At 39.4% G+C, this 26,321-nt stretch overlaps 2 protein-coding genes across 3 annotated transcripts in view; both read right to left on the bottom strand.

Annotated features, from left to right (window-relative positions):
• Window positions 1-26,321, bottom strand: part of dnlz (DNL-type zinc finger) — a 242,196-nt gene that overhangs the window by 67,616 nt on the left and 148,259 nt on the right. The gene's annotated exons all lie outside the window — the stretch shown is intronic.
• ntng2b (netrin g2b) overlaps window positions 1-26,321 on the bottom strand; it is a 70,614-nt gene that overhangs the window by 6,803 nt on the left and 37,490 nt on the right. Inside the window, exons 4-13 of one of the 2 annotated variants that reach the window (XM_079586358.1) lie at window positions 25,245-25,417; window positions 18,766-18,801; window positions 15,248-15,310; window positions 12,363-12,536; window positions 9,607-9,711; window positions 9,174-9,326; window positions 6,472-9,096; window positions 6,054-6,143; window positions 5,700-5,774; window positions 3,318-3,485 (exon numbers count right to left, since the gene is read on the bottom strand). In XM_079586358.1, the coding sequence (XP_079442484.1) occupies window positions 3,318-3,485; window positions 5,700-5,774; window positions 6,054-6,143; window positions 6,472-9,096; window positions 9,174-9,326; window positions 9,607-9,711; window positions 12,363-12,536; window positions 15,248-15,310; window positions 18,766-18,801; window positions 25,245-25,417 (3,662 nt within the window). The remainder of the gene's footprint in view (window positions 1-3,317; window positions 3,486-5,699; window positions 5,775-6,053; window positions 6,144-6,471; window positions 9,097-9,173; window positions 9,327-9,606; window positions 9,712-12,362; window positions 12,537-15,247; window positions 15,311-18,765; window positions 18,802-25,244; window positions 25,418-26,321) is intronic. The other variant, XM_079586359.1, reaches the window with a different exon arrangement.

Genomic DNA, 26,321 nt, shown 5'->3' with positions numbered 1-26,321 from the left:
TTTATAGTTTTAGCAGGTTTAATTTTCTGCAGTTGCTTTTGTATTTAGAAAATAAGCTAAAAATAAATAAGCATGCTATTTGCGCACAAAAAGTATTTCCGTCGCTTGATAAACTTATGGTTGAGCCACTGTAGTCACTTGGACTATTTTAACGATGTCTTTACTACCTTTCTGGGCCGGCAAGTTTCAATTACAAAATAAGCATATGAAGGAGTGAGACCGCTCTCAGATTTAATCAAAAATATCTTAATTTGTGTTTCGAAGATGAACAAAAGTCTTACAGGGTTGGAACAACACGGGGGTGAGTAATTACTGACAGAATTTTCATTTTTGGGTGAACTAAGGCTTCAAAATTCAAAAAGTCCAGAAGTAAGAATCATGAACTTTTGTTGGCCATGGAGGTTATTCTCTGCAAAAGCCAATGGAAAAATCCCACTGGGTTTTTGTCAAGGGAATCGGGGTGATGCTAATTTTCGGGTTGGCCTACAAAAATACATCTTCACTGCAGCACTCTATTGCATTGCTAATATATTAGTATATTATTCACTTATAAATATTGTTAATCACACAATTTTTGGTAACTCTTTACAATAAGGTTCCATTAGTTAATGCATTGACTATCATTACATTTGTTACAGAATTTATTGATATTTGTTAACGTTAGGAAGTTAAAATGCAACTGTTCATTGTAGTTCATGTTAGATGCAATTTTTGATTTTAATAATACATTAGTAAATGTTAAAGATTAACACATGCTTTAGAAGTAGCCGTTGTTAATGAATGCAGATAAATGCAGTTTACACATAATGTTTTTAAGATCTAATGTATTATGTCACTGTTATAGTCAGCTGTAAATTATGTTTTATTGTTTTTAGAATCTATCCGCTGATATTTTGATACACAACAGTGTATTGCATAACAGCAAATGCCTGCTCTTCTGTGAGAACTCCTGAAAATAGACACAATAGTGCTATTGTGAGCTCAGGATGAGGTAAATGTTCTCCTCGTGGAGATCCTGGTGTTGACCCTGTGCCATGTTGGCACCTGGCACACACCCGATGAGGGCGAGCGCATTTGTGCTGACTTCCCAGCATGCTTTCATTTACCCCGCGCCCTGCCTCCTCGTGTGGCAGATGGACTCTCTTCTCCGTCCTGGTACTCTCAGCGTCCGCCTGGAAGCAGAGCTGCTGATTTAAGAGCTGCGACATCCGGGTTTATTTCTGGAAGTTTATTTGAAGACCACTGGGAAACTCTAATATGACGCTCCCAGGAAGATAATGTTACAGTTTAACTTTGTTGACTGTGGCGTCCAATGCATTTTCTCTTTCTTCCCTCATTCAGTTGTCTTTGTATTACTTTCTCCTGATTGTATTTTACTCAAATATGTGACCCTGGACCACAAAACATGGGTCACATGGGTCAATTTTTGGAAATTATATCTCAAATGAAAGCTGAATAAATAAGCTTTCCATTGATGTATGGTTTGTTATGATAGGACAATATTTGGTCGAGATACAACTATTGAAAATCTGGAATCTGACGGTGCAAAAAAAATCTACACATTGAGAAAATCTCCTTTAAAGTTATGCATTTATGTTCACGATTGTGCTGCATTCACTCACAAAAATAAATGTTTTATATATTTACGGTAGGAAATTTACAAAATATCTTCATGGAACATGATCTTTACTTAATATCCTAATGATTTTGAGCATAAAAGAAAAATCTATCATTTTGACCCATACAATGTATTGTTGGCTATTGTCACAGATATACCCGTGCGACTCGAGACTGGTTTTGTGATCCAGGGTCACATATATCTTTTTTGTTTCAATTAGAGACATTTCCTTTCCAAAAAAATATGTTTTTGGTGCAGATTCCTTGCTGTTGGATTTGCCTGATGCACACTTCAGTGAAGTCCACACTGGGTCTCTTTAAAGATTCACTCTTTACTCCTGGTATTAAGATGCATTTTGGTCGATCGGATCACAGGTAGTCGAGGGAGACACATTACCATTTACATCTGGTGTTTTAATTCGTCTCTTTTGTCCACTTTTTAACAACTCTGATGATGATGTTCATGAGGATGATGAACTCCTGATTTCTTTGAGAGTAAGGTCTATGGGAGGGTAAATGTATGGCCTTTTTCAGATCTTTCGATATAATGGACGAAATAATCTCACGCAATTTACATATGAATGTGCCTGGAGACGACGGAAAAGCATACAGAGAGCATCAGCTTTGGTTCCTGCTCTGACAGACCGAAGGCCGCGTCGAATGCAGTGAGTGTGTGTTAGAAATCAGGAATGGTACATTTTTCATTTTCAAACCAAACTTGCCTCAATCAAAATGCGTCTTCAAATACTACCTCTGGAAGTGGTTGAAAGTGAATAAGCTCAGACCCTGTGTAAACCTGTATTTATTATGCTTCTAATCCAATCGGCCAAAATGCATCTTATTACCAGGTGTAAACGGGGTGTTCGAGTATTTTTTTCTAAAAAACTGGAGGAAAAAACCCCACCAAAGACTGCCCTCCTCAGCTTTACAGTCTTAGTAGAGTCATAAATATTGTAATTTTGTGTATTATAATTGTAAATATTGTAATTTCTTCAAGGATGGCTGACTTCGCAGTAGATGACAATGAATGACTGCTGCATTGCAAATATATTAAGGTGATTTACAAAAGCTAATAGCAGTGCCCACTGAAATAAGTTAGATTTTTCCCAAATTCTGTTCCATTTAGTGATTTGATTATTTGTACAGCCCAATTTTTCGCTGAATTCCCGTAACATTTTCAGGGTTTACTGTAAATTTCACTTTTATGACTGGATGCCGTGATTCTGTCTGCGTTTTCAGCATTGAAAATCACAGGACCCTATTATAGCCAGCTAGTGTAAAGCTAATGACTTGCACTTACTGGTTTGCTTAATGAAAATGAATGAATTATTTGTGAGATACCAAGCATAAATCATATAGTTTGTATAAATGTTATATAGGTGCACTCGTCTCAGCATGTTTGTGTTTGAGTTTTAGGATTTGTGTATTTGAGACAAAAATATGACTAGATAAATCAGATGTAGGAGTTTATCACGTGCAGCGATTCAATATTGTATTTTTAGTTTGATCAAAGAACAGAATGATTGTAATTAATATTTGTTTCAAGTTTACATTTCGCATTTGTCAGATGATTTTATCTTACATTGCACTCAACATATACATGTTGAACCCATGACCTTGGCGTTGCTAGTGCCATGCTCTACTGTTTGAGCCAGTGGCATCATCTAATCATGTATTTAAAAATGCACACTGTTACTCACCGACACACACGTTCTCGTCGTCGGGCTCCGCAGAGTTGTTCTTGAAGAAGCCCATGCGACAGTGCTCGCAGTTCTGACCACGCGTGTTGTGTTTGCAGCTCACACACGTCACTATGTTCAGGAAGTCGATGTAACTGCAGCGATTCGAGTGTCCGTTACATTCACAATCTGAGAGGGAGAGAGAAAAAGGCCAAGTCAGCAACTCTAGATTAAAGTAAAGCAGGGTTTAAAAGAGAGAAGAGTAAAGAAATGTGCTGGTTTTTCAGATGACGTTCAAGTTCAAGGTGATGATATCTAAATGTGGGTGGTCATATGTTAATAAGCTCATGACATCATAAGCATGATGATTAAAAAAATGATTAGAGTTAGAGTACATCTACAAACTACATCAATCTCGATGCTGAATCGATGAAAAGCTATCGACTCTTTTTTTTTGCGTCACTTTGTGTCTTTCCTGCGGCACCCACCCACAGCACTGACAGCTGAAATGAAGATTTGTGTGCGTGTGTGTGTGTTGCTGACAGGGCGATATCTCACACACTCTTACGGGAGTCTTGCCCACTCCGCATGCACGTGAGTGTGTGTGTGTGTGTGTGTGCGTGCTCTAGGGATGTTGGGAAATCTGATGACAGATGTTTTCTCTAAAACAGCTGTTTCCTCGTCTTCTGAAGCAGATCTTTTTGTCAGACTGCGTGGCTTCTCCCAGTTTCCATCCCATTCACACCTGTCCTGTATCCCACTCTCATGTCTGTCACTCATAGAGAATCAGTGTGCAGTGCGTTATTGAAATACGTTCAGTGTAGCCCCTTCATGAGAACCTGAATCAGAGCCTTTCAACACAAGCAACTCATTGCACTTTGACCTCCAGATGTGACAGATACAAGGTTCTAGGTAGCTAGTGTACACTTTTATTCAGCAAGGATGCATCAAATTGATCATAAATGGCATTTATAGACATACAAAAGGTTATATTTCAAATAAATTATCTTCTTTTAAACGTTCTATTCATCAAAGAATCCTGAAAAAAATCTATCACTGTTTCCACAAAAATATGAAGCAGCTCATCTGTTTTCAACATTGATAATAATAATAATAGTGTCTTGAGCATCAAATCATCACATTATAATGATTACTGAAGGATCATGTGACTCTGAAGACTGGAGTAATGATGCTGAAAATACATCTTTGATCACAGGAATAAATTACATTTTACAATATATTCACATAGAAAACAGTTATTTTAAATTGTAATAATATTTCACAATATTACTGTTTTTACTGTATTTTTGATCAAATGAATGCAGCCTTGCTGAGCAGAAGAGACTTATTTAAAAAAGTATTAAAAAATATATATTGTTCTACCTTTGATGTTACTGGTTCAGTATTTCTTCCATCTGGTTTTTGATTTGCTACACCTTTAAGATCAGCGGCAAGCAGGGTCAATAATTTGAACTTTAACCCCCAGTATCACAGACAAGGCTAAAGCTTAGTCCCAGACTAAAATACATGTCTGAGCTGTTTTAACTGAACGCAACTTGCACTGACATGCATTAAAATATGTCAGTGTCATTGTTTTTTCTCAAGATGCACACCAGTAATGTTTTTTTTTCTAAGGCATGTTTATAAAAGCTACTTAAAGGTCCTAATTGAACTAAGGTCTAATCCTGACTTAATCTAAACCCTGTCTGTGAAACCAGGCCTAAGTGTTACATTACAATGGGAATCAAAGAAAGATTATAATGTGTTTGGACCTTGAACATGTCGGACATTTCACCAGCATTTAAACATGGCCAATTATTAAACTTGTAAAGCTAAATCTAATGTTGCACTTGCTGTAAATGTCTGTTTTTGTACATCAAAGGCGCAACTGTAATCTTATGATATTTCATATTACAGTAAACTTATACAAATGCATGTTTAAATGCATATTTACCAGACCAATTCATAAACTTCATGAATTTTTAGCTACTTCAGAATTTTTTATCACTTTTATCAAATATTCATGCACACTTTAAAAGGGACTGAGAGCGGGAACTCGGTACAGAGTCCGTCTCAGCACATAGGAACAGGCAAATCAATGAAATATAAATGAGTTCCACACGTTACACACAATACACTTACCTTACATGTCACAAATAATAGAGAAAAGCAGGGATGAAGGGATTGATGGAAGTTAGAAAGGAGACAGGAAGTGACATCGTCAAACTCAGTTTTTGAACTCTCAACGTGACATTACTGTTTTTATTAATAGTATAATCTAGAAGCTTACTGTTCCTTTTCACTTATAAACACTGTAATGTGTTTAAAGAAAATTTCCTAGTTCTTACTAGTTAAATACTGTGATGTTTTCGTTCTCTCGTCTCGTTATCATGTCTTCCTCACCTTTAAAGTCGTCATATATGATGCCTTTTAGCTGGACAGTCTGTTGCCCTCCAGATAGCAAGAACTTCAGAAGAGCTTCGGAGAATGAAAATTCGTATTTTACATGTTCATCTAGAAACACTGCGATCGAGTCTACGGCAAGCAAATCTGCAGCTATCAGTCCGGTTACAGGAGGGATGAGTTGTCTAATGCAGAACTGTAATTTTAGGCCCACAAATTCACTACCAAGCATGTTTACTACAATATATACAAACTAAAAACTACAGAAGCTAATACGGTTTAGTTTATGTGGGCTCTAATGACTATGCACATGCAGTTATAGACTTCACTACTTGCAATGCACTCCTTCTCTACCTTTTTTATTCTCTTCATCTTTGTCTTCCATTTTTTCTTCTCTCTCCCACTTATGGGCATGCTTTCCTGCACCTGAGTGTTTGTGTGGCTCTAGACGAGCAAAGAGAAGGACTGAGCAATCCACAGATCAACTTATAATGTTTGAATCACTCACAACGCTTCAAAAATACCACTTATGAATTGATCAGACAGTGCCATTTTTACTCATCAAACACTTCTGGGCAATTATGCACCTACAAAATCTATCAAATTAAATTAACTTTAATGAAGTAAAAAAAAAGAAAAAAAGAAGCCTTTATAAGAAAAAGATGTAATTTACCATTCAAGAGACTAAATACACTTCCTATTGAGTTCTATTGAATTCTAGATCAAGTCTATGTTATACTACAGGCTGTTTGAAACTACAGCTGAGCCATACCTTCAACACCTGTCTGTTTATGAGACCCTTCCTTCTCCTCTTCATGTGGCACGTGTATTGATGAAACCATCTCTACTTTTGATATTGGCCATTCTGGTTTTGGCTTAGACACTGGGTTTGGCAGCACAGATTCGTGTATTGGTTCATGAGACTCCACTTTTGGCTCAATAGGTATGTGTCCATGAGGTTTATGCATTGACCCATGAGGGTTCACTACTGCCCCATGAGGGTTCACTACTGCCCCATGAGGGTTCACTACTGCCCCATGAGGGTTCACTACTGCCCCATGAGGGTTCACTACTGCCCCATGAGGATTCACTACTGCCCCATGAGGGTTCACTACTGCCCCATGCGGGTTCACTACTGCCCCATGCGGGTTCACTACTGCCCCATGCGGGTTCACTACTGCCCCATGAGGGTTCACTACTGGCCCATGAGGGTTCACTACTGCCCCATGAGGGTTCACTACTGCCCCATGAGGGTTCACTACTGCTCCATGAGGATTCACTTCTGCCCCATGAGGATTCACTACTGGCCCATGAGGATTCACTACTGCCCCATGAGGATTCACTACTGCCCCATGAGGATTCACAACTGGCCCATGAGGATTCACTACTGGCCCATGAGGATTCACTTCTGCCCCATTAGGATTCACTGCTGCCCCATGAGGATTCACTTCTGCCCCATTAGGATTCACTGCTGCCCCATGAGGATTCACTACTGCCCCATGAGGATTCACTACTGCCCCATGAGGATTCACTACTGGCCCATGAGGATTCACTACTGGCCCATGAGGATTCACTACTGGCCCATGAGGATTCGCTACTGCCTCATGAGGATTCACTACTGCCCCATGAGGATTCACTACTGCCCCATGAGGAGTCACTGCTGCCTCATGAGGATTCACTACTGCCCCATAAGGATTCACTACTGCCCCATGAGGATTCACTACTGCCCCATGAGGAGTCACTGCTGCCCCATGAGGGTTCACTACTGCCCCATGAGGGTTCTCTACTGCCCCATGAGGGTTCACTACTGCCCCATGAGGATTCACTACTGGCCCATGAGGATTCACTACTGGCCCATGAGGATTCGCTACTGGCCCATGAGGATTCGCTACTGCCCCATGAGGATTCACTACTGCCCCATGAGGATTCACTACTGGCCCATGAGGATTCACTACTGGCCCATGAGGATTCACTGCTGCCCCATGAGGGTTCACTACTGCCCCATGAGGAGTCACTGCTGCCCCATGAGGGTTCACTACTGCCCCATGAGGGTTCACTACTGCCCCATGCGGATTCACTACTGGCCCATGAGGATTCGCTACTGCCCCATGAGGATTCGCTACTGGCCCATGAGGATTCGCTACTGGCCCATGAGGGTTCACTACTGCCCCATGCGGGTTCACTACTGCCCCATGAGGATTCACTACTGCCCCATGAGGATTCGCTACTGCCCCATGAGGATTCGCTACTGGCCCATGAGGATTCTCTACTGGCCCATGAGGGTTCACTAATGCCCCATGCGGGTTCACTACTGCCCCATGAGGGTTCACTACTGCCCCATGAGGTTTATGCATTGACTCATGGGTATTTACTATTGGCTCAGGAGGCTTATGCATTGACTCAAGAGGATTCACTACTGCCCCATGAGGATTCACTACTGCCCCATGAGGATTCACTACTGGCCCATGAGGGTTCACTACTGCCCCATGAGGATTCACTACTGCCCCATGAGGATTCACTACTGCCCCATGAGGTTTATGCATTGACTCATGAGGATTTACTATTGGCTCAGGAGGCTTATGCATTGACTCAAGAGGGTTCACTACTGCCCCATGAGGATCCACTACTGCCCCATGAGGATTCACTACTGCCCCATGAGGGTTATGCATTGACTCATGAGGATTCACTACTGCCCCATGAGGATTCACTACTGCCCCATGAGGATTCACTTCTGCCCCATGAGGATTCACTACTGCCCCATGAGGATTCACTACTGCCCCATGAGGATTCACTACTGCCCCATGAGGGTTCACTACTGCCCCATGAGGGTTCACTACTGCCCCATGAGGGTTCACTACTGCCCCATGAGGGTTCACTACTGCCCCATGAGGATTCACTACTGCCCCATGAGGGTTCACTACTGCCCCATGAGGATTCACTACTGCCCCATGAGGGTTCACTACTGCCCCATGAGGGTTCACTACTGCCCCATGAGGGTTCACTACTGCCCCATGAGGATTCACTACTGCCCCATGAGGGTTCACTACTGCCCCATGAGGGTTCACTACTGCCCCATGAGGATTCACTACTGCCCCATGAGGGTTATGCATTGACTCATGGGGATTCACTATTGGCTCATGAGGTTTATGGATTGGCTGAGGATGTTTTACTATTAGCTCATGAGATTCTGGTGCTGGCTCTTTATTGTTCAGTATTGACTCATGTGATTTCTGTATTGGTTCATGAGATTCTGGTATTGAATCATGACCATGAGGTTTAGTCATTGTCTCCTGTAATTCCGATATTGGCTTGACAGGCTCTGGAATTGACTCCGCAGATTCTGGCATTGACTCGACAGACTCTGGCTCTGATTCAGCAGGTTCAGGTGCACTGGTGACTAACAAGATGATTCAGAGATTGAACACATACAGCAGATAAACAGTGGAATAAAAAACACATTGAGACTCTTCATACCAGTTTCTTCCCTGTGTCTGCTATGCTCCAGACCACTCTCCACTCTCTTTACTTCTTCTTCAATTACTTTGTGTTTCCCAGAAGTCTTCTCTTTCTTCTCAGAAATCTCCTCACCCTTCCCAGAATCCTCCACTGGTGGTGCTGTAGGGATTGCTTGGGAGCAATCATTCGAATAATCACAATGTTGGTTGTTCATACACGCAAACACACACACTGTGTTGTGCTCTACTAACAGCCATTGAACAGCTAGCCAGAAATAACCTGTACATCAATCGTAAGACTTTCACACTATACATTAAATCTATAGCAACCACAGGCCACAAACTCCTCTGTGGTCTCTACTACACTTTTCATTGTCAACCACAGATTAGGGATATGTCACTAAAACCACATCTACCACGATACTAGAACTTAATTGGACGCGTAACGATACCTTCCACAGTCTGTTTCTCGGATTCTCTGGGGTGTGTCCTATCTTTTTCAACGGCAATCATGTTTTGTCCTGGGTGCTTGGTTTGAGGATTATGTCTGTGAGATACTGCAGTTTATCAGAAAGAGGGAAATGTCATTTTGGCTTTACAGGGCTTTGAAAATCAGGCTAAAAACACAGAATTATGTCTCAACGAAATTTAATATTACTTTCTTCTTTTTTGTGTTCATTCTCATTGTCTGCTTTTTTTTCCAGTGTGTACAGGTATTATGGGTGTAACGATACCGTCATGTCGCGATTCGATACACGATACTGAAGTCACGATTAGGGATGGGAATCGAGAACCGATTCTTCTTCAGAACCGGTGCCCTGTGAATCAATTCCTTGGAACCGTTAGCATGCCTGCGTATCGATTCCGCGTATCGGTTCCGCTCGTTGCAAATGTGTCATGACGTCACACACGCGCTGCGTTGTTTTGATTCAGAACGCGGCAAACATGGCAGAGGCAGAAGTTCGACGCAGAAGTATAATGAGGCCTTTAACGGGACGCCACGTTGCTCTCCGACCAGCGTGCTGTCTCACACACATTTACTCGCACACATACATACGCACTCACTCACTCTCATGCGCGCGCGCACACACACACTCACTCACTAGCGCTCACAGACTATCTCGCGCTCACGCACACACTCACTCACTAGCGCTCACACACTATCTCGCGCTCACGCACACACTCTCGCTCACTCACTAGCGCACACACACACTCTCTCGCGCTCACACACGCACTCTCTCACGCTCAATTACTCACACTCAAACGCACACATGCTCACTCACACACACACTCACTTTGAGAAGTAGCTCACCTATACTTTTAGATTTGTTCTGAGGTTGCTACACATAATTTGTGTAGCTATATGTGCTCTGTGCTGTGTCTTCTGATCAGATATTAAAGCGAGTTAATACAAACAAACAAATTTGTACTTATTCCCTCACCCAATGAGAATCGATAAGAGAATCGATAAGGAATCGGATCGATAAGCAATATCGATAATGGAATCGGAATCGTTAAATCCTTATCAATTCCCATCCCTACTCACGATACGATATTATTGCGATACTCCAAGACATAAAAGGTTAACAAATAAAAGGTTAACAAAAAATGTACTGTTGATTAAAATGCTACATTTGGTTTTACATTGTGAGTGTAAATGAATAGGCTTGGACTTAGTGCTGGAAACTCAAAGCACAGGACAATAGAGACACCAGAATAACAATATTCATGATTCTGAAGCTGAAAATACAGAATTATTTTACACGAATATGCTTGAACTCTGTCACTGACTAGATATGTTTAAAATAATGTATTCCACTTTTTACTGGTAGCATAAGACATTTGGCATTGTCAGGACACAAAAATATTTCCCCATTGCATTATATTCAACATCATATATAGTAGTTTAATTTAATTTAAGACTGGCACTAAAACTAAAAAAAAAAAAAACATTTCCTCACATCAGTAATTTTTAACTATCCGTGATACATATTATCACTATACACGATACATATTGATGCATTTTTGTATTGCGATATATTGTGACACGATATATTGTTACACTCCTAACTCTACTGGTTCATTTGGATGAGATTCTGCTTTGTTTAGGACCACCAGCCAGAACAGGTTTAGAAAATAATAGATTTTTGGGAATATATATATATATTCTTGCTTTTATTTGTGCTTCTTTCTTTTTCACCTTCTGTTTCCCAGTGACTTTTGCCTTAGGCTTGTGCGGTGTTGTACGGCATGTGGTTTAAAAATATTATCACAGTTTTGGAGGTGACAAGAAATTATTTTTATATCACTGTCCCATTATCACTTACAGTTTTACCAATTTGTTTTCTTTCTGAATTTTGATAGAATGAATCGGCTGTGCAATGGAGTGCAACTACAGTTTCTGTTCAGTGGTTTTGCTTGTTGTGTCTGAGCTTCATCGACGTGATTCTTAATTTGAATGTAGCTTCAGTAGTGACTGCACTTCTGAGTGATTGCTGTGAGGTTGCAAGGGAGCACTAAAACACATGAAAAGTGGTTCATGACGTTAAACAGACAAACCAAACTGCAATTAATCTCGAACGACAGATCGGTGTTGTTTGAGGCACACAAACGCTCCTGCGTGTACACAACGACCATGCTGTAATTTCATCAACACACGTACGCGGCATGCCACTGGGAATCTCAAAGATCTCCACCTTTATTAAATCCATCCGAGGAGCTGCTCTGTCTCGCGTCTCAGCTGAGCGGTTTATTCCTCCTCCGTTTTTTCATGCCAGCTTGACGTTTTCTGATCTGAGCTCGAGCTGGAGTTCTCGCTCACTCGTTAAACGTCATGCAGTATTCATTCCTCGGGTGCGTATGTGCGCTTCGATCAATGAGTGTGTGTGTGTGTGTGTGGTGATTCTTTGTTTTTTATATTCACAGGCTGCCCTAATCCGCTTTGTGCTGAAAGATGCAAAGTCACTCTATATTTTGACAGAGGAAAACACTGTCTAATTGAGCATTGATTTCCCACTGTGCACATGCTTTGGAGCCGTTACCCACAATCCTCTAGGGGTACGTTTGAGTAGATGACTTACTGGCAGCAGAGTCGCTGAGCTCTTGGCTTGGCCACAATGCTTTGACTGCCAATACAAGTCTTTGAAAGATGCTTCTATAACAGACTAGTAACACTAGCACACACACACACACACACTAGTGCCCTTACCTGTGCTCTCTATATGTCTGTGAACAGGCCCCTCCTCCAGGGGTGTGTCCTCAGTGAGAAAAAGAGAAGGGGGTGTGGCAGGGGGCGGGGCTTCTGTTGTGGTATAAAGTGCCTTAGGCTCTATTTTAGCTGGTGGGACGTGGTTTGCAGTATCTACGTGCACTGAAGGAGCATCTAATGGGATTTGAGGGGGAGTGTAATAGAAACGGGTTAGAGAAACCAGAGTCAGCATGGAATACGTGCAAACATACAAAGTGCTGAGCTTAACAAAACCTCTTGCATTTTAAATCTTGTAGTTTGGTTCTTGCAGTTGCTTTCAAGTGTCAAGTGTAATTCTATTCTGCACTGCAGAGGCAGTTATGAATTCATTCCATGTTCAATCTGTGTGTTAAAATATTCAGGATGGAATACTAGTGTACTGCTTACTGTGCAGTGTATACTGTCCAGGGTTGTGCAAAATTCAGAATTGACCCTTCGCTAAGCCCCGCCCTCTTTAGTTACTGTTGCTAAGCCTGACAAGCTTTCGCACCTGGCACGTCTATTACAGTGTGTATGCACCGGTGTCAGACATTCCCAAGGAGATAATTAGTCATTTTTGGCGAACAGGTGAAAAATCTGAGAGAGCAAGACAAAAGGGACTGCAGTATGCATTCGAGGGATATATCCACGGCATAATATGCAACCGATTAGAGAATAATTTCATCAAAATTGAAGCTAAAGCCTATAGGTCCCAGCGCAAGCAGCAGCCGCCTCATACACTGACCATTGGGAAACACACCAAATGGGAAACACAAATTGAGGAACACCTATGTTCATGCACAGCAGTGTAAGTGAAATTTGAAAATAATCGAATAATTATAAATCAAACAGCTTATTCATAAATCTTGTGGAATAACACTGCCGTGATCGGATTGGGGTAAAGTTACTCAGGGGTAGACCGTAGATTAACAAAATGCTGAAATATATTTCAAAGTATGTTAGTGAGCCTCCATCTTGCTCGTCTTTTAATCGTCTTATTTTACGCTCAAATATATGCATTATGAACAAAGAACCGTCATTATTTCCAAGCAATAAGTGTTTTTGTTAATCCTGTCGACATTTAGTTGGGGCGTACCACACTGCTTGATCCACGCCCAGCATTTCTCCCCTCGGCTTTTAGGTTTCAGGAAGGAAAAAAATTCCACCCCTCCGTCCAAACTTTTAGGATACCGGGTATCAGATTTGCACAATCCATACGCACAACGCTTCGGCATGTTTCCCTCGCTCGAAAGGCTCTGGGTGGAGCGTACTCGGCAGGTACATATAACTGGAAGATAGCCAGGTTGCTTTTGAATTGTGGTAGGCCGTGGTAGGCTAAATTATTTACGGCAGCGGTAATGGACAATTCCGCTTGCAACCTGTAGGGGACCGAAGGGGAAAAGTGCTTTGGTGTTGCTTTAAACCTAAAGGCTTTTAAAACCTTTTAAACATTCAAAATGTCTGTTTTTTTTGCAATTACAATTACTTTCAAGTTTGAAATGCATTACATTCTTGTTTTCTACATCAATTCAAATTCAATAATTGACTGATCATTTAAAAGTCATTTTCAATTCAGTTCTGAATGTCGCACAACCCTGAAATTGCCTACTATTTAAAAAAAGATGTGATGCAGTATATAACAACACATTCTTAAAACACTAATTTTGTCATTGTGTTAAATCGGTGCATGCCGTTTAATTCTCATACAGTAAATACAGCGATTTTATATTTTTATAATTTTATTTCATGTTTGCCAGTCTGCATGGTAGTCATTTTGAACATATTCGGTGCGTCATCAGTTGATCTGACCAGAGCACATTTGTGATAGCAGAGCTCTTAAGTGAGATGCTGCGATTTATTGCAGATTGTCAGTATGCATGTGTTTGTGCATGTGTGTGTGTGTGTGTGTGATCGCATGGAGTTGCAGATGGCGCTCTGTTGGATTAAGGCACATTACATCATCATTAAGCTCTGCTATAACGCAGCAACTAGTATGGTCTATGTAAAGTACCTTATACTGCATAATATTTTCATCTAGATATGTTATCTTCAGGACTTACTGTGTCCAGCACTTTTTTTTCTCCCACCTCATGCATAAAACATTTAATAAAACATTAAAGTGTAATAATTAATAATAATAATAGATGAAAAGTTCATTAATCAGTAGGTTTGAATTCTCAGTTGTTTTTAGCAAAATTATTTTATTTGTACACTTGGGTAATATAACTAGCTATCTAGATATGAATCTCTACAGTCTATGCAGATGCCATGCTTTTTTCCTACTTTATTGCAGGGCTGTAAACGATTAATCGCATCCAAAATAAAAGTTTGTGTTTACGTAATATATGTGTGTATTGTGTATAATTGTTTTGTATATATAATTATAAATACACACACGTGCATGTATATATTTGAGAAATATTTGCATTCATATACTGCATATATATTTTTATATAATTTACATTATTTATAAATATAACTATTTTGTATATATTATTAACACTTATATACATGCATGTGTGTGTATTTATATATTACACACACATGCAAGTGTGTATTTATATTGTGTATAATTATTTTGTATATATAAATACACACACATGCATGTATATATTTAAGAAAAAAATTGTTATTTATATATAAAATAGTTCTATTTATAAATAATATAAATAATATAAAAATATATATGCAGTATATGAATGCAAATATTTCTCAAATATATACATGTATGTGTGTGTATTTATATATACAAAACAATTATACATATATTATGTAAACACAAACTTTTATTTTGGATGCGATTAATCGTTTACAGCCCTGCTTTATTGCTACAACTACGGGAGCCTTTGAGGGTCACCCTGTCCCACCTGTGATCAAAGCTGGTGATTCTGTTACAGCTGTAGTGAAGTCTTCAGCTGACGTGTCAGTCACTGTTGGCATTAAAGACGAACAATAGCAAATGAACACAACACCTGCAGGCATGATCTGAAACTACAGCAACAGAAGACCCACAGACACACAGACTCTGATTTTATGCTGTCAAATGTGGATTATTCCTTCTTGAGATCTCTGTCTTCTGATCATATACACCACTGTTCAAAAGTTTGGGGTCGGTAAGATTTTTTTTAATGTTTTTTAAATAAGTCTCTTCTGCTCACGAACGCTGCATTTATTTGATTTAAAATACAGTGAAATTGATTCATATTGTTTTCTGTTTGAATATATGTTAAACTGTAATTTATTCCTGTTATCGAAGCAGAATTTTCAGCATCATTAGTCTTCAGCGTCACATGATCATGTCACAAATAATAATAATGCTGATTTCTGATTATTATCAATGTTGGAAAAAATTTTTTTGTGGAAAATTATCCCTTTTTTCATGATTCTTTGATGAATAGAATGTCTTTACTCTATAATTTTTGATAAATTTTATACATCCTTGGTACATATAAGTATTCATTTCTTTCCGAAAGATCATTCTGATCCCAAACTTTTGAACAGTATAGTATACAAAACAAATACTGACCTATATATTTTTTCAAGATGTAATTTTGGAACTTTGACTCCTTAATGCATGTCATTCGCGTAAATTAATGTTTGTTTGCATTATGCAAATGTCCCTGAATGAAAGAGAGAATGTCTTCCTGTCGTTTCCGTCGGTGTTTGTGTGTGCTGGTTTGTGGCTATTTGCCCAACTGACCAACCAGCATCCAGAGGATCAGACTCGCTGCTCTGACCTCGTAATCCCTGTCTGAACACACACACTGACCCTGTATAATCCCTGTGTGTGTGTGTGTGTGTGTCTGTGTGTGTGTGTGCGTGTCTGTGTGTGTGTGTGCGGACATTCATCCCACATTAAAATGAACACACTGTAATGGTGTGGCTGTTTGTCACTGTAAAAAGTGATCAGTCGACTTGAGGAAACCTGTTGTCTTAAAAATTATCAAGTAAATAAACATCATGCTTAATCGAAAAAAAATATGGATGGAATTGTCAAGTTCACATAACAAAAAAAATTCAATTAAGCATTAAGTTTATTTACTTAATAATTTTAAGGCAACGGGTTTACTAAATCTTTTTAAGTAAGTGAACTGAACACTTTTTACAAGACCTATGATTTGGGGTTTCCACGAGCCTTGCATTTATGGGGAGAATGACGGAGGTGAAAATACGCTGTGTCGTTCTCTTCTGGTTTCTGCTGTTCTTTAAACAAAATACAATAGTTAACGGTAACCTGTGTCATGTGGATCATTTACAACACACACCCTGGCCTACATATCATCTACCCCTCTTCTTGCACGTGTGTGTGTGTGTGTGTTTGTGTGTGTGTGTGTGTGTGTGTGTGTGTGTGTGTGTGTGTGTGTGTGTGTGTGTGTGTGTGTGTGTGTGTGTGTGTGTGTGTGTGTGTGTGTGTGTGTGTGTGTGTGTGTGTGTGATGTTCCCCCTGTGTGGGAGACCTGTAGACCTTTAGACTACAGGAGAGAGAAAACACGGACATGATCTATGAGTTTGATTTCTCTAGGCCATATGCTACACACACACACACACACACACACACACACACACACACACACACACACACACACACACACACACACACTCAAAAAGAGCCATGTGTAGTTAGTTGCCTTACACAAAAACACACACTCTGTCTTTTACGCTGCTTTTTAAAAATGGAACCGTCACGTCACAGTGAATTTAAGAGTGTCAGGACTGCATTCTAAATTCTAATTTCAGTGACATCATTTCCTGTTGATTCCCACTTCATTCTCCTGAATGGCAGCTCAGATGCAGCAGCGTCATGTCGCCGGAAGGCAGTTTAAAGCTTTACGACGTTACACAAACGCTCTTAAATTCCTGACATCACGGAGTCCCGGCCTCCACTTCCACTAAGTGCTTTTCCGCAGGAACACAGACAGCTTTAAAATTAGACTAACGCTACGGCGACAGGATCTACTCAGCATTCCTTGAAAAATGCTCCGCCACAACGCATAAATCAAGCCAGTTTGAGAAAACTTTCTGACCGAGTTAAATCGCATGTATTTTGTAAACCGTTCTGGAGTCATGAGTGCTTCGAGATCCTTTAAATAAGTTTGAAATAACGCCACACACACACACACACACACACACACACTAAACAAAAAGTTTGTTTTTGTTCTGTAATTTTCTTTAAATGTACTTTTTCTTTTTAACATCTTACTGTATTGACAACAATTGTCTCATTTGTGCTTTTACTGTAAAGAAAACAATATATTTTCATAAAAAATCTTTTAAATGATTTATTACATTATTAAAAATACAGTTAATATGTATAGTTAAGCATATATAGCTAGAATATAAATAATAGATCATTTATAGATATAATTTATACACTTTTATAGTATATTTTAAATATTTTGATTTAGCCTTTATTTTTTTATATTTTCAGTTTTCGTTCTGATGTTACTTTTAGTAAATTTGTTGTGCTTTTGTAATGTAATTTTTTGATAAAAGTTTTTTCAAATATATATTTATATTTAGCTTTTTTATTCAGTTTAGTGCTGAAACTGAAATAAAATAAGTGTTTTCATTTTTATTTCACAATTTAGTTTTTATTTCAATTAACAAAAACGTTATTTTCACTCTAAAAATGCTGGGTCGTTTCAACCCATGTTTGGGTCAAATATAGACAAGCCCAACCGTTAGTTTTAATTAAACAGTTTAAACAGGTTCATTTAAACCAATGCTTGGGTTCATCCATATTTGACAGCATTTTTAGAGTTTTAGAGACATTTTAGTTTTATAAGACCAACTTACCACAGTTACTGTAACAATAACTCGGTGATTTGGGGGGTAATTATGGTTATCATGGTGCATTTTTGCAATTTTTGTTTCTGAGAGCAAACCACCAGCTGTACTGTTGTTTTCTGGGAAATCCCTTCTTAGATGTTGGCTGAGATTGTGTGTGTGTGTGTGTGTGTGTGTGTGTGTGTGTGTGTGTGTGTGTGTGTGTGTGTGTGTGTGTGTGTGTGTGTGTGTGTGTGTTTAGTGCATGTAATGATGTAGGCGTGTCCTCAGAGTAAATCTCTAATTTCTCTTATTCTCTTTGAACCCTTAAGGAATCACGTCATCTTTCCTGCGCCTCTCTCTCTGTGTTCCTTCCTCTGTATCTCCCTTCATCTTTCTTCCTCCTGCTCTCTGATGTTAGGCTGAATTGCGGCTAGATTCGGTGATTTGACGATGATGAAAGCCACGGGACGGGCGGCCCATGAAAAATGAAGAAGACATAACGAGGGATGGAGCACAGAGACAACGAAGAAAGAGAGAGCGAGGGATGACTGACATATCAGAGAGAGAGAGAGGATGAAAGAGCCATCCTCTCGTTTCTTGAGGGTTCTGTACTTACTGGAACCAGAAGAAGAGCCAGCCAGCGCCTGAGAACCTGAGAGAGAGAGAGAGAGAAAGTGTGTGTGTGTCAGTAGCTTTCTTCCAAAACCTAGTCAGTTGTTTTCTACATAGACAGCCAGCATCCGATCTGAACATCATGAGTGACTGATCTGGAACATTCTGCATCACAGACGTTGCTAGACGTAAATAACATCCAAGCTTATAGTCTATTATATAGCCAGATAAAGATATAAAAAAAATGTCTAAATGTGAAAGAATAGCAGCATACACAACAATTATGAAGATAACAGCACAGAATAACGATATCATTTTGGAATCAGAAATTTTTTTTCCAGCCGATGAACGATAAAAACATCGACAGCCAATCAGAATCCACCCTGCTTTAACGAGCTTGAGCATTTAAAGCGACAGACGACAAAACTGAAGCGTGCGCTTAGAATAAACAGAACGGTTTCATCCGCAGGTTGACGCTAATATAGCCATCTTTATCGTTCTTCGTGTCATATTATATAGGCAAGGCAAGTTTATTTATATTATATATATTTTTATTTATTTATTTCATACAATGGTAATTCAAAGTGCTTTACATGGAAGAAATTAAATTAATCAAAATAAATAAGAATAATTAAAACAGTTTAGAATAAAAATTCAATAAAATACAGTACAAACAGTCGTAAATAGTGCAAAAGTGTAAATAATTCAAGATTTTTAATTTGGCTATTAATCCTGCCATCAATTTTAAGTAGAAAATAACATTTAACAAAGCACTTTACAATAAGATCTAATTTGTTAACATTAGTTAACTACATTAGTTAACTAATGATAATACATATTTCAATAGCCTTAGTTATTGCTACTTTTAAGACTTACTAATAAAAAAAAATGAATCAAAAGTTAATCTGTTAGCATCAGCTAATTGTGAGCTAATATGAAAAACGATGAACAATTGTATATTTGTTAAGAAATCACGATTAGTTTGTTAACAATAACGCTAGTTGTGAATTTGAACATTAATTTTTATGTTAATGTGTATTTAAATATTAAATGAAATATGCATATATTAAATAAATTATACAAATAATCAAACCGCAAAAAAAAATTCCCAGATTTTTTCACTATGCTAGTTGCAATGCATTCAGGCATTCAATAATCTGCCCTTTTTTACACCAAAAAATGTGGCCAAATGCAGCATAATTTAGAAATATGGTGCAAAAGTTCATTTATTTCAGTAATTCAACTTAAAAGGTGAAACTAATATATTATATAGACTCATTATATGCAAAGTGAGATATTTCAAGCCTTTATTTGTTATAATTTTGATGATTATGGCTTACAGTTTATGAAAACCCCAAATTCAAAATTAGAATATTGTGAAAAGTTTTCATAAGTTGTAAGCCATAATCATCAAAATTATAACAAATAAAGGCTTGAAATATCTCAATTTGCATGTAATGAGTCTATATAATATATTAGTTTCACATTTTAAGTTGAATTACTGAAATAAATGAACTTTTTGCACGATATTCAAATTTTTCGAGTTACACCTGTATAATAAACACTGCAGAATTCCATGAAAAATAAGATCTGTCACGTTTGATTTCATAAGCATACAGTATATTAAATAAATATATGCATAAATTAAATTAGCAATTTTAATCATGTGTTCATTGCAATATGTTCAGGTATTCTGTCCCTTTTTTGCCATAGGTAGGCGGCTCACAGGTTCGGGAACAGAGCTAGTCTATTAAGGCCAGATAAATATAACGATAAAGATATAGTTCTAAAATCATTCTAGTGGTTCTTGTTCAGACCGTGATTAGTGCAGATTTGGGACGCTTTCTCCACAGAGGAACCTGTGCGTGTGTGTGTTGTAGGCTGGGAAGGCGGTGTGCGTCTGCGCGCTTCTCCTCTGTTCTCTGGGAATTGGGCCGCCACACCAGCAGTCTTGATCTTACTGTGAGCTGACAGCTCTGTGAAGTCTAAAAGGCTCTGCAGCGCTCGGGTGTGTAAGTGAAGTGAGTCGAGATCTGCAGTCTGCTGAATTCATCTGTGTGTGTGTGTGTGTGTGATGCCCTAGATTATTATTTTATCATGAGTGCTGCTGGTAAAATGGAGGGATGTTGTGTTCCAAAGGATCTCCCTTTGGATACTGTACAGAAGGGAGGAAAAATGAAATTCGTGTTCATTTTCTCTTCATCTCTTTTTCTCATTCTATCGCTGTGCCCTTATCCGCCTTTTTTTCTTTGTCTTGCTTTTGGTTTATCTCTCATTTCAGTCCCTCCTGATCGTTTTGTCCACATTTTCAGGGGTAAATCAGATCCAGGCTGGTGGATAACCGTCCGTCTGGTTTCTCTCTGTGTGTGTGCGCGCGTGAGTGTGTGTGTGTGTGTGTGTGTGTGTGTGTGTGTGTGTGTGTGTGTGTGTGTGTGTGTGTGTGAGTGTGTGTGTGTGTGTGTGTGTGTGTGTGTGTGTGTGTGTGTGTGTGTGTGTGTGTGTGTGTGTGTGTGAGTGTGTGTGTGTGTGTGTGTGTGTGTGTGTGTGTGTGTGTCGGAGTGTAAAGATCTCTGAAGCTCAGAGGAATTCTGGTCGAGGAATTCTGAACCGATAAAATAATGAGGAAATCTCAGTAAGACGGGCTTAGATATGCGAGACCTGTATGATTTCGGAGATAATTAATTCCTTTTTAGAATAGAATATTATATAATGAATTCATCTTGCTCAAATCTGATTATTGTGTGTACCTGATATTCGCGCAATTGATTTTTTGCAACAAAACTTGCATTCCCAACAGCAACTATAACAAGAACCTATAATGAATGTTTTTCCCTTAATTATAACCCATCCTTGGGATGAGACGTTAAACTGAAGGTCCTGACTCTCTGTGTTAATTAAACATCCCAGGATGTCCTTCGGAAAAAGAGAAGGGGCGTAACCCCGGCATGCTGGACGAATTTACCCACTGGCTTCTATCAATCATCATGACCTCCTAATCCTCCCCATATACTGATTGGTTCATCACACAGTCTCCTCTCCACCAATTAACTGGTGTGTGATGGGCGTTCTGGCGCAATAGCTGGCGTTACATCATCCGGCTGGTGCTGCACATTGGTGGTGGTTGAGGAGATTCCCCCCTTTTATATGTAAAGCGATTTGAGTGCCGAGAAAGTGCTTTATAAATGTAAGGAATTATTATTATTAGTAGTAGTAAGTTTGTCTGAGTGGAACAGTATCTACAGGGGTTGGACAATGAAACTGAAACACTGACCAATGCAGTGTTTCACATCTATATATGTGTGGCCAATCTTCACTGATTTCCATCGGTCAGAATAGAGCGTGATTAGCAGAGCAATAGCTCATATACATACAACATTGAAATCCACACAACATAAAGAGGGACATATCAGAGTTCAAAAAGAGCACATCTCGCTGGCTCATCTGTGACCAGGACAGCCAGTGTTTGTGGTGTATCGCGAGTATCCAGTGTAATGTTGGCATACCATCACGAAGGATACACACCGCATCCAACAGGAGTAACTGTCGACGCATAAAGAAGCTTGTCTGACAGGGATGACCAGGTACTAACCCGGATTGTATCCAAACTAGAGGATGGATACCTGACGGGACCCGACGGGTCGGGCCGGGTTCGGACAGATATTTAGAAATGAGGTTCGGGTCGGGCTCGGTCACATCAGCGCGATAAGGCATTGGACATTTTAAATTTAAAAAGCGTATTATGTAGGTAGCCAATGGGCCTGTTTCACTTGATGCAAAGCTTCGTTTTTGTGATTAAAATAAATTTAAAATATTACCATAACATCTATCTTTCTGCGTGCGGAAATTTGTTTATGTAGCCGTGACAACGAAACACGTGCATAATGTGCGCGCGCCTGTGTTAACGTTCACGTGTTGCCCCGTGTGCGCTGATGCGCTCATCTATTGTAGGCCTACATTTCCGAATGCCTTCCTACAGTTGCTTAATAAAAGCGGGCTTTCCACACAAACAAACGTACATGTGTCATTCGTATGAGAAAAGTAGATTTTAACTGTGTCAGGCTCGGACAAAAATATCTTAATGCCGGTCTGGCTCGGGTCGGGTTGGGTTACTGCTCTGTCGGACGCGGGCCGGGCTCGGACAGAAAAATGCGTCCCGATCCGCACTCTAATCCAAACCACAGCTGTCCCAACTCACAGCAGAATATCTAAGCTAGATGTCCAGCTGGCCTGGTCAGGCCCAAGGGTGTATAGTGTATTATAGTGTATTACAGTGTATTGCATTGTATTGTATTTGTTTGTGTCATATGTCTGATGTTTTGTCATGAAGTGCCTTGCGACTGCGCAGCAAACCCAATTGCCCCATGGCAATAAAGTTTTCTACAACTAAATGCGCAACTTGTTTCCACAAAACTGTTCGTCAGGAGCTCCACAGAGTCAATATTCATGGTCGGGCAGCTATTGCCAAACCTTTGGTCACTTGCTCAATGCTAAATGTCAGTTTCAATGGTGCCAGTAGAGGAACTCTTGGGCAGTGGACAATGTGAAACATGTATTGTTCTCTGATGAGTCCACCGTCACTGTCTTTCCCCCCAAGAAGCCCCAAAGAGTCTCAACACCCGGGCTGTTTCTGGCCAGTGAAGCGCGGGTGGATCAGTGATGGTTTGGGCTGTAATATGATGGCATCTCCACTGTGCTTAATGTGGCACTGCCAAGAACTTCAGGGGTGCGTTTCCCCGAAAGCAACGTTAGCCAACTATGGTCGCAAGTTCGTCGTTATCAGCAGTTCAACGAGTCGTGTTTCCCGAAACACAGCAGCTCTCGACCTGTGGTTAGAAGCATAGTTTCTAGTTTACGTGACATGTGGACTATATAAATCCTTATCTTGAGCCAAACAAGCAAGCTGACATTCAGTAAAACCCGTGTTTTTTATTTAGAATACATACAAATATAAATTACTTCTTTTAGTTTGTCAAGAGATTTAAAGCACTGTTTTAGAAGAGTGCGCATGTGTGAACGTGCTCTACTATGTTAGAACGAGCCTATGATTGAATCTGGAAATAAAGCAAAATAACTGAGATAAATGATAAATAGTCCTCAGATGCTATGTCTGTGATTTATATCAAAACATCTAGGGCCCTATTGTAACGCTCTGAAACGCAAGTATCAAACGCGAAACGCAAGTAACTTTGTGGGCGGATCTCAGGCGCTGTTGCTATTATACCGGCGGGATAAATGACACTTGCTCCCGGCGCAAATCTAAAATGTGTTGGTCTGAAGTCGCTTCATTATTCATAGGTGTAGTTTGGGCGTAACGTGAAATAAACCAATCAGAGCGTCTTCTCACATTCCCTTTAAGAGCCGGCGCGCTTGTCCCATGGCAGATTGCTATTATAACGGCGGGTTTGCCAGGAGCGGTTCACAGCCGAGGAGACCGACGTTCTCGTCAGGGCCGTAAAACACAGAGAAGTGACAATGTATGGGGATGATGGGAGAAACCCACACAAATTAGCTTCGGTTAAACAGGCGTATCATAATTTGGGTAAATGTGTAAGCAAGATTTTAAATGCCTATTTTTTCACATCTTCACGGACACAACAATGATTTCCCTCGTGTGGTAATATCCTTGTAATAATGTATGATTTGCAAAAATGAAAACTGCTGCGTCCGTTTATATTAGAGAATCAAAGTGTATGCGCGTTCACACGCTACATTATGGCCAAGCATGCGCCCTTAAAATAGCATATCACTAACGCGCAACGTGCCACTGTCTTTAGACTGTTTTTTTTCTTGGTCAGTGGCGCAATTGCTTTCTAAAACTGGAAAATAGCACCAGGGAACTTTTGCGCCGGAACACGCTCCTCTTTTCACTGAACCGCCCCCGCGAGCGCAAGTTCATTCCCTAATTTACCGACGTGCGTCTGTGGAGGGAAAAGTCCGCTGTGCGCGGGTGCCAAATAGGAATGATACATGCGTCGGTGTACAAAGTCAATTGCGCTGGGTGCAAGATAGGGCTCCTAGCGTTAATCCGATCTCAAACAGTTTCATTAAAATAAGTTATTACTCCACTAACGCTGTTGAACGAGCACTTTTGCAACAGTATGGTTTCGGAAAACAGTCGTGACTACTAGTTGATTTCTCCAACGATGCATCGTACTGTGATCGTGAAGCAGCGAGTGACGTCGTCGTACGGGAAACACACTCCTGGACGAGCATGTGCACCTAATGTTTCAAACGGTGTACCCTGAAGGCGGTGCCGTGTACCGTGCACCGATACACACAGCAGAACTTGTCAGAATGGTGTGATGAACATGAAAGTGAAGCTGAACATCTCCCATGGCCTGCACTGTCAGCAGATGTTCATATTTTTGAGCCACTTTGGGGGTATTTTGGAGGGAAATACGTCTCAGAAAGCGGCTCAAAATCCCTCTGGCCGCTGTGCAGGACTTGTATCTGTCCTTCAGTCGGTGTGTGTGCTTTACTCACACGAGTTGGGGGATCCGTTGGGTGTTGGTAAATATGATCCTGATTTCCAGGTCTTGGCTTTGAATCCTTTTTTGCAGCGCTGACAGTCCTGTCCGGTCGTGTTGTGTTCACATTGACACTGTAAGTTGCCTTCCACATACACACACTGAGACGCGTGGAGGTTACACTTACACCTGAACGACAGAAAGATGGAGAAACATTATTTGACATTACTTGCATTTTTTTGTCAAGCTTTTAAGCTTTTAACATGCCTGTATTGAGTTCATGTGCAGAGAATGTGAATAAAAATTTGAATGTCACGAATTTTAATTTTAATATTAATGTCAGTGTTATTTTAGTATTATTTTATATACTATTATAGTATTTAATAATATTTAGAATTAGATTTTATTTTCAGATTTCATGGTTCAGTTCAAAGTTTAGCAATAGTCCATCCATCTAAGTTATTTACCAAGGCAAAGTTTTGCCCCTAATATTCATAATTTCTTTTATTACAGGATCGATTCAATTAACAAAAACACTAGGCTTATTAAACATTTGGTTTTAGTTAACAATAATGACTGGTTAATGTGTATTTTAATATTAATGTCAGTGTTATTTTAATGTTATTTATATACCATATTATAGTAGCCTATTTAATAATATTGTATTTTTAGTTTAAGTTTTAGCAATTTTGCTGTGCTTTTATAATTTTGTAATTTTTTCCATTTCTATTTCATTTCAAATATAGTCATTTTAGTTTTTTAACTTAAACTTATTTTATCCTATTTTTTTGTGTTGTGTTATGTAATATTTATATTTTATTTTATTAACTTTATTTCAATTAACTAAAACAATATTATTTTTAGTTTTAGCTACAGTAACAAAAATGACACTGGTTAATGTGAATTTAATTTAAATTCTAATGCCTTTTTTTTTATGTGAACATAAATGTGAATTTTTTATAGTAATGTGCATGTAAATTTGCATCTGAATTTGATTCTGAATAACTTATTTTTCCCCTCACCATTTTTTCTTTCAAGAAAACGTATTTAGGACAGTTTTGACATTGTGGTTTTAAATGATTTAATGTGCCAA

Source organism: Phoxinus phoxinus (genome assembly GCF_949152265.1).
Source record: "Phoxinus phoxinus genome assembly, chromosome: 17".
NCBI classification, from domain to species: domain Eukaryota; kingdom Metazoa; phylum Chordata; class Actinopteri; order Cypriniformes; family Leuciscidae; genus Phoxinus; species Phoxinus phoxinus.
The sequence above is the reverse complement of the archived record's forward strand: the minus strand, read 5'-3'. Positions and strand labels throughout refer to the sequence as shown.